The sequence below is a fragment of the Petromyzon marinus genome, chromosome 64, assembly GCF_048934315.1.
Source record: "Petromyzon marinus isolate PM22_M1 ecotype Great Lakes invasive population chromosome 64, UKy_Petmar_22M1.pri1.0, whole genome shotgun sequence".
Taxonomy (NCBI): domain Eukaryota; kingdom Metazoa; phylum Chordata; class Hyperoartia; order Petromyzontiformes; family Petromyzontidae; genus Petromyzon; species Petromyzon marinus.
The window spans coordinates 10,974,612-10,988,845 of record NC_133730.1 but is presented as its reverse complement, the minus strand read 5'-3'; the positions used below and the strand labels follow the sequence as shown (position 1 = coordinate 10,988,845).

General features: G+C 50.7%; 1 protein-coding gene across 8 annotated transcripts in view; it reads left to right on the top strand.

Annotated features, from left to right (window-relative positions):
• Positions 1-2,970: 2,970 nt before the first annotated feature.
• DOCK9 (dedicator of cytokinesis 9) overlaps positions 2,971-14,234 on the top strand; it is a 118,885-nt gene continuing 107,621 nt past the window's right edge. For 7 of the 8 annotated variants that reach the window (XM_076054165.1, XM_076054160.1, XM_076054163.1 and 4 more), the window contains exon 1: positions 2,971-3,516. In XM_076054165.1, coding sequence (XP_075910280.1) covers positions 3,396-3,516 — 121 coding nt within the window. In that variant the 5' untranslated portion in view covers positions 2,971-3,395. The remainder of the gene's footprint in view (positions 3,517-14,234) is intronic. The other variant, XM_032977783.2, reaches the window with a different exon arrangement.

Sequence of the window (14,234 nt, the reverse complement as noted above, 5' to 3'; positions counted from 1 at the left end):
TCCCGTGAAGTGCATCCCTTCGTATAAAACCCGGTTCTGTCGTTTCCGCAATTTAATTCCAGCTGCTCTCTTCTGCCGCTCGTGTGGACACCTCCGATCTAAAATCAGCGTCGCCTGCATCCCGGGACATGGTGGTCATTCACAGAGAGCAGCGCCCTGTGACGGAGAACGGTCTTGCAGATGCAGATGTAGCGGAACTTCTTCCAATATCCCTTGCGGTGACCTCTCAGACCTCGATTGCTCACCGCCACCCAGGCTGAGGCTGCTGGGTGCCACCAGCAGCAGCAGCAGCAAGAGGCCCCTTCTGGAAGTGGACGTCACTCTGGAGGAAAAGTGGCGGCACCGACGGTGGGGGGCGCGGGCCGTCAAGTGCAGGAGGAGCGCCATCCATGTTCCCCCCCACAACGGCCGATCCTCCTGGCCGATATTTTGTCGATTCTCCGAGATGGAATTGAGCCAACCTTTTGGTTATAAAATCCAGAGCGATTTCCTGCTCAAATGAGCACTGAGAAGCCCATCTCCCGTTTACTGCCCCGAGCCAGTGGTGGAAATTCCACATTGTTAACGATTAAACACGATAAAAACTTTTTTTCTTTTACAAGGCAAGGCCCAATGAGCTGTATGGTTCTCTTTCAGAAGCGACCTGGCCAAAAGTGATAGCTCAAAGGAGTGAGTTATGTGTAACTTTATAGCAGCCAAATGCTCTAAACGCATGTTAATGCTTGCTGCATATTTGGAGTTTGCGTGTCTCTCCCCGTGGTTATGTGGATTTTTCTCCGGGTCCTCCGGGTTTTCCCTCCACATTTAGAATATATTATACTGGTAGGAACGAAGTTGTAAACTGAGTGTACCAGCCTGCAATAGATTAATGTGTCCGTCCGTCCGTCCCCTTTCAATACTTTAACGAAGTGAAATCTCGTGCTGTTGGGTGTAAAATCAGCAATAGACAGCGCAGAGACTTGATATGTCTTATTGCACCCAACATTTGGAAGTCACATTATCTCATTTGCGAACTTCGCTTTTGGGGATGTGGCAAATTCACACACAGCCCACAGCCGAATACCATTTGCGAGGCGAAGTTCGAAGGCACCGTGACGTTACTTTGCCAATGTTCCTACCAGCCCACCCTGCAGGGACCTGTTTTCGATTATTTTGCTGCTATGAATGTCCACATGATAAGCTACTTTGCTGAGCTATTGTTTGTGGCCAGGTCGCTCCTGAAAAAGAAGTTCATACCTCCGTGGGCTTTGCCTAGTACGATGTGGTTGGTTTAGTTGTATTTGTATGTTTTTGGGTGATTTTTGTTTACCTTCCTTGTACTTTGCACTACTATCGTGTTTTTATATTTGTTATTGTAACGTTTTTACCCGCCCCTATTGGACATTTATGAAAAACAGCTTTATAGCTCATAGGATTCCTCCAGTATATATATATTCTGGTTCTCTTATTGTAACTGTGCAGTTTCCATGACAATCATAGCACCAGATCTCATCTCCAGATCTCATAATTTCCAGATTTCATCTACATCTTATCATCTCCAGATCTCATCTCCATTTCATCATTTCTAGATCTCATCTTCGCCTCATAATTTCCAGATCTCATTTTCATCTCATCATCTCCAGATGATGAAACGGCGCTAAAAATCACTCCCCGTTTACCGAACAAAAATAATGCCAAATTCCGGACAGTCCGGGTCAAACACGGAAACGTTGCAGCCAGCCCCAGGTCAATACCGCGCGGTGTTTGCGACGCTTTTTCACTTTGGCGAACGTAAGCTGCTGCTGAGATGGCATTCGTTGCATTGTTGCCCTGGGGCAGGCTGCAACAGTCGCCAGGTGCTGAGCCGGTTGAACGCACGTGACGGCCATCGGTGGCCAGGCGTGCATCTCCAGCGGACAGCATTGGGTTACCAGGCTGGCACCATTAACTCGCTTGCTCTTGATGAGCCCAGTTTTACTACTACTCATTTCTATGATGATGTGGGTCTCTATGGATCTCTTGTTGGCATCGGTACAATCGACAGATCTATACGTGCCCCCAGGTCACGATGTCATCAGGTCATTGGGTAATGACACGTCCAGGTCACCAGTATGTGCACGGGTCACCAGTATGTGCACGGGTCACCAGGTCACCAGTATGTACACGGGTCACCAGTATATGCACGGGTCACCAGTATGTGCACGGGTCACCAGGTCACCAGTATGTGCACGGGTCACCAGGCATGTGCACGGGTCACCAGGTCACCAGTATGTGCACGGGTCACCAGGTCACCAGTATGTGCACGGGTCACCAGGTCACCAGTATGTACACGGGTCACCAGGTCACCAGTATGTGCACGGGTCACCAGTATGTGCACGGGTCACCAGTATGTGCACGGGTCACCAGGTCACCAGTATGTGCACGGGTCACCAGGTCACCAGTATGTGCACGGGTCACCAGGTCACCAGTATGTGCACGGGTCACCAGGTCACCAGTATGTGCACGGGTCACCAGGTCACCAGTATGTGCACGGGTCACCAGTATGTGCACGGGTCACCAGGTCACCAGTATGTGCACGGGTCACCAGGTCACCAGTATGTGCACGGGTCACCAGGTCACCAGGTTGTGCACGGGTCACCAGGTCACCAGTATGTGCACGGGTCACCAGGTCACCAGTATGTGCACGGGTCATCAGGTCACCAGGTTGTGCACGGGTCACCAGGTTGTGCACGGGTCACCAGGTCACCAGGTTGTGCACGGGTCACCAGGTCACCAGGTTGTGCACGGGTCACCAGGTCACCAGGTCGTCCACGGGTCACCAGGTTGTGCACGGGTCACCAGTATGTGCATGGGTCACCAGATGACCAGGTTGTGCACAGGTCACCAGGTGACCAGCATGTCCCCAGGTAGTTCAGGCACGGCACATTGCAGGGCCATCTGGTGGTGCCGTCGCTGGGAGATGTCCGGGGCTCAGGCGGCTCCACCGGAAGCGGCGCATCCCTCCCCCTCCCCTCCATCCCCCACTGATGGCGGCGGAGTCGCTGGAGATGCAAATTCAGCGCCGTTCGTAGGGCGAGAGAGAGGGGGGGGGGACCCCGGGCCTTACCAGGGCGCTGCCATCGCCACCCTCATCACCACCCTCACCTTCCTCACCACTACCCTCACCACCCTTACCTTCCTCACCACCACCATCAACCACCCATACCATCACCACCATCAACCCCCATCACCACCACCACACGCCGCCAGCAACAGCGGCGTGTCTGGCTGGGCCTTCTTCACCGGGATCCGGATCTTCCCGGCATCTTTCTGGGCCTTCGCCCCTGCGATGCTGCACACCTTCCCGGGCCTTCATCACCGCCAGTGTCTCCTCCAGGCCCTCGCGGCTGTAAACAGCGTCACCCCGGGCCCGGGTGATGCTTCGCCGTTACTATGGCCGAGGCCAGGAGGTTCACGAAGTCTCTGAGCAAGCCGGGGACGGCGGCCGAGATGAGGCAAAGCGCATCGGAGGCAGTCAGAAGGTCCACGTACAGCCAGGTGAGCGGCGAAGGTCCCGTCTGTGGGTGTGGATGTATGTATGCTTGTATGTGTGTATGAGTGACTGGCCTTCACATTGTGTGTGTGGTACACTGTGTGTGTGGGTGTATGTCTGTGTGTGTGGGTGTATGTCTGTGTGTGTGGGTGTATGTCTGTGTGTGCCTGGCCTTTACACTGTGTGTATGGTACACTGTGTTACGGTTCTTCACCGTGTGTGTAGGTGTATGTGTGAGTGTTACGGTACTTCACCGTGTGTGTGGGTGTATGTGTATATGTATGAGTGACTGGCCTTCATACTGTGTGTGTGGGTGTATGTCTGTGTGAGTGCCTGGCCTTCACACTGTGCGTGTGGTACACTGTGTTACGGTTCTTCACCGTGTGTGTAGGTGTATGTGTGAGTGTTACGGTTCTTCACCGTGTGTGGGGGTGTATGTGTATATGTACGAGTGACTGGCCTTCACATTGTGTGTGTGGTAAACTGTGTTACGGTTCTTCACCGTGTGTGTGGGTGTATGTGTGAGTGTGTGGGTGTGTGTGTGTGGGTGTATGTCTGTGTAAGTGCCTGGCCTTCACACTGTGTGTGTGGTACACTGTGTTACGGTTCTTCACCGTGTGTGTGGGTGTATGTGTGAGTGTTACGGTCCTTCACTGTGTGTGTGGGTGTGTGTGGGTGTGAGTGACTGGCCTTCACACTGTGTGTGGGTGTATGTGTGTGTGAGTGACTGGCCTTCAGTGTTGCGAGTGCTGGATCACCATTCGCCTGACTGCTGCTGTTACTGGGTGTCCCACTCCACATTCCCGCTCAGCGTGTGGTGGTGGTGGTGCTGTTGGTGGTTTCTCGTGGTGGTAGTGGTGGTCGCGAGGGTGAACACGCATGCCCAATGTGAGAATACACACAGCACCAAAAACAAGGATCCCCCGTATAGCCTCAACAGACGATTGGGGCTAGTTCTGTTAGCGAGAAGCACGGCACACTAGGGGTGGGTAGCCACTGCCACGCCCGACCGCCTTTGTCTCCCCAGTTGACAATCTTTACACATCGCAGCAGGTACTCATTAGAGGGCCAGCGGACAGTTCAGATGATCGTCGCTGGTGTTCGCCGGGTTCGTAGCGCAGCTCGCTAACCGAAGCGCCACAGCTCTGCACGGCACACACATACACATCACATACCACACACACACACATCACATACCACACACACACATCATATCCACATCACATACCACACACACACACATCATATCCACATCACATACCACACACACATAATATCCACATCACATACCACACACACACATCATATCCACATCACATACCACACACACACACACATCATATCCACATCACATACCACACACACACATCATATCCACATCACATACCACACAAACACATCATATCCACATCACATACCACACACACACATCATATCCACATCACATACCACACACACACATCATATCCACATCACATACCACACACACACATCATATCCACATCACATACCACACATACACATGATATCCACATCACATACCATATCCACACATCATATCCACATCATATCCACATCACGTACCACATCCACACATCATATCCACATATCCACATCACATACCAGTATTTGGCGTGCGTGTGTACAAAATACAGGCTGGAAGACATCGCCTTCACAGTGACCTACATGCCACAAATACCTGCTCACATACGCCAAGACACACACATACACAAGCCCTCACAGAAATGCTCAGCAAACCTGCAGACCGTATAACCTTACCATATTGTTGGGGCAAGTGCTGTCCGCGAGCACCTATGAAGGCTGGCACGGGGGGGGGGGGTGATAGTCAGCACCACTCCTGGCCACCTTTGTATTCCTAGTTGCAATGATGCGTACACATCGCACCAGGTAATCAATTCAGACCCAGGATTGGTTCAGATAATCCTCACTGGTGTTGGCCGTGAGCCGGAATCTAACTCAGGTTGCCCGGTTCGGAGGGAAGTGCGTTAACCACTGCACCACTACTTCCCACGTACGTATGCTGAACTTCTTTCGCACCCTACGTTGCCAACTGTGCTAATCGGTGGTGTGGGGGAAGGACTAAACTAAATACAAAATTCAGTTCTGAAGAAATTAATTTGTCTGAACGCACGCGATGCGGTGACCACCGTCTTTGTTCGATGGCTGAGCCAAAAGCCGCTGCTGCGAGCATGAGCGGAGTTCGCGTGGTGATGGTTTATGCTCCTTGAGATCAGCCAGATATTGTGGTTCATTTGTGGCAGGCACTTTGTGTGTAATGTGTGCGACCTTATCACGTATTCGTTCAGCAAGCGGAAGCCAATGCCGCTCATTGAGCACTGGACGGACACGGTCGGATCTTGCAGTACCCGTCACGAAACGCACACGCCTAGATACACGCACACGCCTCGATACACATACACACACCTAGATACACACACACACACCAAGATACCTACACACAATTATATACCTAGAAACACACACACACCCTGACACTACATCCCAGTCTCTTACTCAAAGCGCTTGTTCCTAGCTGCTGTCCCATCTTTAACCTCAATCACTAACCACATCACCTACCAATCACTAACCACATCACCTACCAATCACTGACCACATCACCTACCAATCACTGACCACATCACCTACCAATCACTAACCACATTACCTACCAATCACTGACCACATCACCTACCAATCACTGACCACATCACCTACCAATCACTAACCACATCACCTACCAATCACTGACCACATCACCTACCAATCACTGACCACATCACCTACCAATCATTGACCACATCACCTACCAATCACTGACCACATCACCTACCAATCACTGACCACATCACCTACCAATCACTGACCACATCACCTATCAATCACTGACCACATCACCTACCAATCACTGACCACATCACCTACCAATCACTGACCACATCACCTACCAATCACTGACCACATCACCTACCAATCACTGACCACATCACCTACCAATCACTGACCACATCACCTACCAATCACTGACCAGATCACCTACCAATCACTGACCACATCACCTACCAATCACTAACCACATCACCTACCAATCACTGACCACATCACCTACCAATCATTAACCACATCACCTACCAATCACTAACCACATCACCTACCAATCACTAACCACATCACCTACCAATCCCTAACCACATCACCTACCAATCACTGACCACATCACCTACCAATCACTGACCACATCACCTACCAATCACTGACCACATCACCTACCAATCACTAACCACATCACCTACCAATCATTAACCACATCACCTACCAATCACTAACCACATCACCTACCAATCACTGACCACATCACCTACCAATCACTGACCACATCACCTACCAATCATTGACCACATCACCTACCAGTCACTGACCACATCACCTACCAATCACTGACCACATCACCTACCAATCACTGACCACATCACCTACCAATCACTGACCACATCACCTACCAATCACTGACCACATCACCTACCAATCACTGACCACATCACCTACCAATCACTGACCACATCACCTACCAATCACTGACCACATCACCTACCAATCACTGACCACATCACCTACCAATCACTGACCACATCACCTACCAATCACTGACCACATCACCTACCAATCACTGACCACATCACCTACCAATCACTGACCACATCACCTACCAATCACTGACCACATCACCTACCAATCACTGACCACATCACCTACCAATCACTGACCACATCACCTACCAATTACTGACCACATCACCTACCAATCACTGACCACATCACCTACCAATCACTGACCACATCACCTACCAATCACTGACCACATCACCTATCAATCACTGACCACATCACCTACCAATTACTAACCACATCACCTACCAATCACTAACCACATCACCTACCAATCATTGACCACATCACCTACCCTAACGACCAAACAGCAGCTGTAGCAGACATCTTGTGTGTGTGTGCGTACGTGTGAGTGTGTGAGCGTGCGTTTCAGTGTGTGAGCGTGCGTGTCAGTGCGTGAGCGTGTGTTTCAGTGTGTGAGCGTGCGTGTGAGTGGGTGTGTGAGCATGTGTGTGAGCGTGTATTTCAGTGTGTGAGTGTGTGTATCAGTGTGTGAGCATGTGTTTCAGTGCGTGTGCGTGTGTTTCAGTGTGTGAGCGTGTGTTTCAGTATTTGAGCGTGTGTTTCAGTGTGTGAGCGTGCGTGTCAGCATGTGAGCGTGCGTGTGTGTGAGCATGTGTGTGAGCGTGTGTTTTGGTGTGTGAGCGTGTGTTTCAGTGTGTGAGCGTGCGTGTGAGTGTGTGAGCATGCGTGTGAGTGTGAGCATGTGTGTGAGTGTGAGCATGTGTGTGAGCGTGTGTTTCAGTGTGTGAGCATACGTGTGAGTGTGTGAGCATGCGTGTAAGTGTGTGTGTGAGCATGTGTGGAAGCATGTTTGTCAGTGTGTGATCGTGCGTTTCAGTGTGTGAGCGTGCGTGTCAGTGTGTAAGCGTGCGTGTCAGTGTGTGAGCGTGCGTGTCAGTGTGTGAGCGTGCGTGTAAGTGTGTGTGTGAGCATGTGTGGAAGCATGTTTGTCAGTGTGTGATCGTGCGTTTCAGTGTGTGTTCGTGCGTTTCAGTGTGTGAGCGTGCGTTTCAGTGTGTGAGCGTGCGTGTCAGTGTGTGAGCGTGCGTGTGTGTGAGCATGTGTGTGAGCGTGTGTTTTGGTGTGTGAGCGTGTGTTTCAGTGTGTGAGCGTGCGTGTGAGTGTGTGAGCGTGTGTGTGAGTGTGTGAGCATGTGTGTGAGTGTGAGCATGTGTGTGAGTGTGAGCATGTGTGTGAGCGTGTGTTTCAGTGTGTGAGCATACGTGTGAGTGTGTGAGCATGCGTGTAAGTGTGTGTGTGAGCATGTGTGGAAGCATGTTTGTCAGTGTGTGATCGTGCGTTTCAGTGTGTGAGCGTGCGTGTCAGTGTGTAAGCGTGCGTGTCAGTGTGTGAGCGTGCGTGTCAGTGTGTGAGCGTGCGTGTAAGTGTGTGTGTGAGCATGTGTGGAAGCATGTTTGTCAGTGTGTGATCGTGCGTTTCAGTGTGTGTTCGTGCGTTTCAGTGTGTGAGCGTGCGTTTCAGTGTGTGAGCGTGCGTGTCAGTGTGTGAGCGTGCATGTCAGTGCGTGAGCGTGTGTCAGTATGTGAGCGTGCGTGTGAGTGTGTGAGCGTGAGTGTGAGCATGTGCGTGAGTGCACGTGTGAGTGCGTGAGCGTGTGTGTGTGTGAGCGAGCATGTTTGTGAGCGAGCATGTTTGTGAGCGTGCGTGTCAGTGTGTTTCAGTGCGTGAGCACGTGTATCAATGTCTGAACCGGTCCTGGGCCTCTTCTAGGTCGACTGAGCCTTCAATGAGTATGTATGTATGTTGAACTTCTTTTGCACCGTACGTAGCCAACCGCGCGAATCAGAGGTACGGGGGGGGGGGGGGGGGGTAAGGACAATGGTGTGGTGTGTAAACATCAGCACTGGGGAGACAAAAGCAGCCAGGTGTGGTGCTGGCCACCCACCCCTTCATGTTCTGTGCTGGCCCTCGTAGATGCTCGCAAACAGCTCTTTCCCCAACAGTTTGTCGGGTGGAGGAGCTTTGTCTATTAAAGTGTGTGAGTGAGGAAGACGAAACTGCGTTGGCTGGGTCATGTTGTCCGCATGCCCAGTCACCGCATGCCCAAACAGCTTTTGTTTGGCCGGATAGAGGGGACTCAATGGGCGTGGCATGGGCTAGAGAAGAGATGGAGTGATGTGGTACAGGAGGACGTGGAGCTGAGTGGACTTGCCGACGATCGGTACCAGCCGTGTCAAGATCGGCTTCTGTGGAGGAGGCTCGTGAAGGACGCTACTGGGCAGTTGTAGGCAGTCGCCCTCCAACAACAACGGAGGGCAGAGGAGCGACACAACAACGAGCGAAGCGCCGTCACAACAAATGGCAGAGCGCCAGGCTGCTAAAATGAAGCGAGTTGGCACAGTAGGGAGCACAGGTGATGCATTTGACAACCATCTCAGTCATTCAACCCATGGCACCTGGGTTTGTGACGTGACCTCCTGTCAGTGAGCCTTTCATACGTCATGTAGCCTCAGAGTGCACCTAGCCAGGCACAGGTACCGTGGTGATGTCACTGGTGAACGAGGGTTATTGTTGTTGTAAGTGCCAGTGTGTGTTAAAATAGGGATGGCCTTCTGTTGGTTAACCATCTTCCGTATGCTGATGATCTGGTCATTGCTGATTACTTTGAGAAGGAATTTGAGGCTCTGCTGCTGCTGAACCTGGAGTGTGCATGAAGAGGTGGGACCTTACCATCAGCCCCACCAAAGCAAAGAACCTGGTCTGGGTATTTGATGTCCTCTTACCTTATCTACGTGATAAAAAGAGCCTTATCTCAAGGCACCTTATGTACAATTTTAAAATTGTACAATACGGTTATATTGTTTCAGATAACGAGTGGGTTTATTAAAAGTGATGGTGTAATTATGGTGACAGGACAACAGGTGAGAGGGGTTAATGAGGGGTTGGGGTCGTGATAGGGTAGCAGTGGTGATAGGGCTAGTGATAGGTGTTGGGGTAGTGATAGGTGTTGGGGTAGTGATAGGGTTTGGGGTAGTGATAGGGGTTGGGGTAGTGATAAGTGTTGGAGTAGTGATAGGGTTTGGGATAGTGATAGGGGTAGTGATGGAGGTTGCGGTAATGATAGGGGTTGGGGTAGTGATAGCGTTTGGGGTAGTGATAGGGGTTGGGGTAGTGATAGGATTTGGGGTAGTGATAGGGGTTGTGATAGGGTTTGGGATAGTTATAGGGGTTGGGGTAGTGATAGGGTTATGGGGAGTGATAGATTTTGGGGTAGTGATAGAGGTTGTGATAGGGGTTGGGGTAGTGATAGGGGTTGGGGTAGTGATAGGGGTTGGGGTAGTGATAGGGGTTGGGGTAGTGATAGGGGTTGTGATAGGGGTTGGGGTAGTTATAGGGGTTGGGGTAGTGATAGGGAAAGTGATAGGATTTGGGGTAGTGATAGGGTTTGGGGTAGTGATAGGGGTTGGGGTAGTGATAGGGGTTGGGGTAGTGATAGGGGTTGGGGTAGTGATAGGGGTTGGGATAGTGATAGGGGTTGGAGTAGTGATTGGGATAGTGATAGGGGTTGGGATAGTGATAGGGGTAGTTATAGGAGTTGCGATAGTGATCGGGGTTAGGGTTGTGATAGGCTTTGGGGTAGTGATAGGGGTTGTGATAGTGATAGGGGTAGTGATAAGGGTTGGAGTAGTGATAAGGGTTGTGATAGTGATAGGAGTTGGGATAGTGATAGGGGTTGTGATAGGGGTTGGGGTAGCGACATGGGTTGGGGTAGCGATAAGGGTTGGGGTAGTGATAGGTGTAGTGATGATAGGGGTTGGCGGTCGTGATAGGGGTTGGGCTAGTGATAATGGTAGTGATAGGGGTTAGGGTAGTGATAGGGGTAGTGGTAGGTGTTGGGATAGTGATAGGTGTAGTTATAGGGTTTGGGGTAGTGATAGGGGTAGTGGTAGGGGTTGGGATAGTGATAGGGGTTGGGGTAGTGATAGGGGTTGGGGTAGTTGTAGGGGTTGTGATAGGGATTGGGATAGTGATAGGGGTAGTTATAGGAGTTTGGATAGTGATAGGGGTTGTGATATTGGTAGGGGTTGTGATAGTGTTAGGGGTTGGGGTAGTGATAGGGGTTGGGGTAGTGACAGGGGTTGGGGTAGTGATATGATTGGCAGTCGTGATAACGTTCAGGGTAGTGATAAGGGTAGTGATAGGGGTTAGTGTAGTTATCGGGGTAGTGATTGGTGTTGGGATAGTCATAGGGGTAGTGGTATGGGTTGGGATAGTGATAGGGGTAGTTATAGGGTTTGAGCTAGTGATAGGGGTTGTGGTAGTTATACGGGTTGTGATAGGGGTAGTTATAGGAGTTAGGATAGTGATAGGGGTTGTGATATCGGTAGGGGTTGTGATAGTGATTGGGGTTGGGGTAGTGATAGGGGTAGGGGTAGTGATAGGGGTTGGGGTAGTGATAGGGGTTGGGATAGTGATAGGGATTGGGATAGTGATAGGGTTGGAGTAGTGATTGGTGTTGACGTAGTGATAGGGGTTGGGATAGTGATAGGGGTAGTTATAGGAGTTGGGATAGTGATCGGGGTTAGGGTTGTGATAGGCTTTGGGGTAGTGATAGGGGTTGTGATAGTGATAGGGGTAGTGATAAGGGTTGGAGTAGTGATAGGGGTTGTGATAGTGATAGGAGTTAGGATTGTGATAAGGGTTGTGATAGGGGTTGGGGTACCGATAAGGGTTGGGGTATCGATAAGGGTTGGGGTAGTGATAGGGTTGGGGTAGTGATAAGGGTAGTGATAGGGGTTAGTGTAGTTATCAGGGTAGTGATTGGTGTTGGGATAGTCATAGGGGTAGTGGTAGGGGTTGGGATAGTGATAGGGGTAGTTATAGGGTTTGGGCTAGTGATAGGGGTAGTGGTAGGGGTTGGGGTAGTGATAGGGGTTGGGGTAGGGGTTGGGGTAGTGATGGGGGTTGGGGTAGTTATACGGGTTGTGATAGGGATTGGGATAGTGATAGGGGTAGTTATAGGAGTTAGGATAGCGATAGGGGTTGTGATATTGGTAGGGGTTGTGATAGTGATTGGGGTAGTGATAGGGGTTGGGGTAGTGATAGGGGTTCGGGTAGTGATAGGGGTTGGGGTAGTGATAGGGGTTGGGGTAGTGATAGGGGTTGGGGTAGTGATAGGGGTTGGGATAGTGATAGGGATTGGGATAGTGATAGGGGTTGGAGTAGTGATTGGTGTTGACGTAGTGATAGGGATTGGGATAGTGATAGGGGTTGGGATAGTGATAGGGGTAGTTATAGGAGTTGGGATAGTGATCGGGGTTAGGGTTGTGATAGGCTTTGGGGTAGTGATAGGGGTTGTGATAGTGATAGGGGTAGTGATAAGGGTTGGAGTAGTGATAGGGGTTGTGATAGTGATAGGAGTTGGGATAGTTATAAGGGTTGTGATAGGGGTTGGGGTAGCGATAAGGGTTGGGATAGCGATAAGGGTTGGGGTAGTGATAGGGGTAGTGATGATAGGGGTTGGCGGTCGTGATAGGGGTTGGGGTAGTGATAATGGTAGTGATAGGGGTTAGGGTAGTGATAGGGGTAGTGGTAGGGGTTGGGATAGTGATAGGTGTAGTTATAGGGTTTGGGGTAGTGATAGGGGTAGTGGTAGGGGTTAGATAGTGATAGGGGTTGGTGTAGTGATAGGGGTTGGGGTAGTTGTAGGGGTTGTGATAGGGATTGGGATAGTGATAGGGGTAGTTATAGGAGTTGGGATAGTGATAGGGGTTGTGATATTGGTAGGGGTTGTGATAGTGATAGGGGTTGGGGTAGTGATATGGGTTGAGGTAGTGATAGGGGTTGGGGTAGTGATAGGGGTTGGGGTAGTGACAGGGGTTGGGGTAGTGATATGATTGGCACTCGTGATAACGGTTGGGGTAGTGATAAGGGTAGTGATAGGGGTTAGTGTAGTTATCGGGGTAGTGATTGGTGTTGGGATAGTCATAGGGGTTGGGATAGTGATAGGGGTAGTTATAGGGTTTGGGCTAGTGATAGGGGTAGTGGTAGGGGTTGGGGTATTGATAGGGGTTGGGGTAGTGATAAGGGTAGTGATACGGGTTGGGATCGTGATTGGGTTAGTGATAGGGGTTGGGGTAGTGATAGGGGTTGTGATAGTGATAGGGGTTGGGGTAGTGATAGGGGTTGTGATAGTGATAGGAGTTGGGGTAGTGATAGGAGTTGGGATAGTGATAGGGGTTGGCGTAGTGATAGGGGTTGGGGTAGTGATAGGGGTTGGGGTAGTGATGGGGGGTGGGGTGGTGATAGGGGTTGGGGTGGTGATAGGGGTTGGGGTGGTGATAGGGGTTGGGGTGGTGATAGAGGTGATAGGGGTTGGAGTGGTGATAGGGGTTGGGGTTGTGGTAGGCCTGGTCGGAGCTGGGGTGTGGAGGCAGGGAGTAGCAGTGGGATGGTCAAGGGGAGCCGAAATGGGGTTGTTTTAAGTGAGGAACGGAAGCTGATTTGAGTGAAGATTGCTCTGGGGAGAGAGCAAGACTCGGCGAGGGAGGGACGGTGGAGACTAGCATCGTAAGAGGACGACATGGGGCAGATTAGTGAGAGATGAGAGAAGTGAAATGAGATGGGGCAAGACTATGGAGGGATGTGTAGGCTAGAGTGATGATTGTAAACAGACAGCGATAGTAAACAGGGAGCCAGTGGAGTTGGAAAAGTAGAGCAGAATTGTGGGGAGAGGTTAAAAAATAATCCAGGATGAGGCATTTTGTTTCTGTCGTCAGAGAGGAGTCAAAGGCGTAGTAGGCCGGAAGAAGAGAGTTGCAAATAAATTAGTTTTAAATCTTTATTTAAACGTGCATTCCTCCAGTGGCTTCTTAATATCAGAAGGAAGAGCGTTCCAGATGCGGCAGCCAAAAGCCACGACTGCGAAGATGACCGGAGTTTGCGTGGTGGTGGTTTGTGTTTTCTTGACAACATCAGAAAGGTATTGTGGTTCATTTGTGGCAAGCACTTTGTGTGTATTTAGTGTGGCCTACAATAATGTGTTCATTCAGAGTTAGGTGAGGGGACTAATTTAG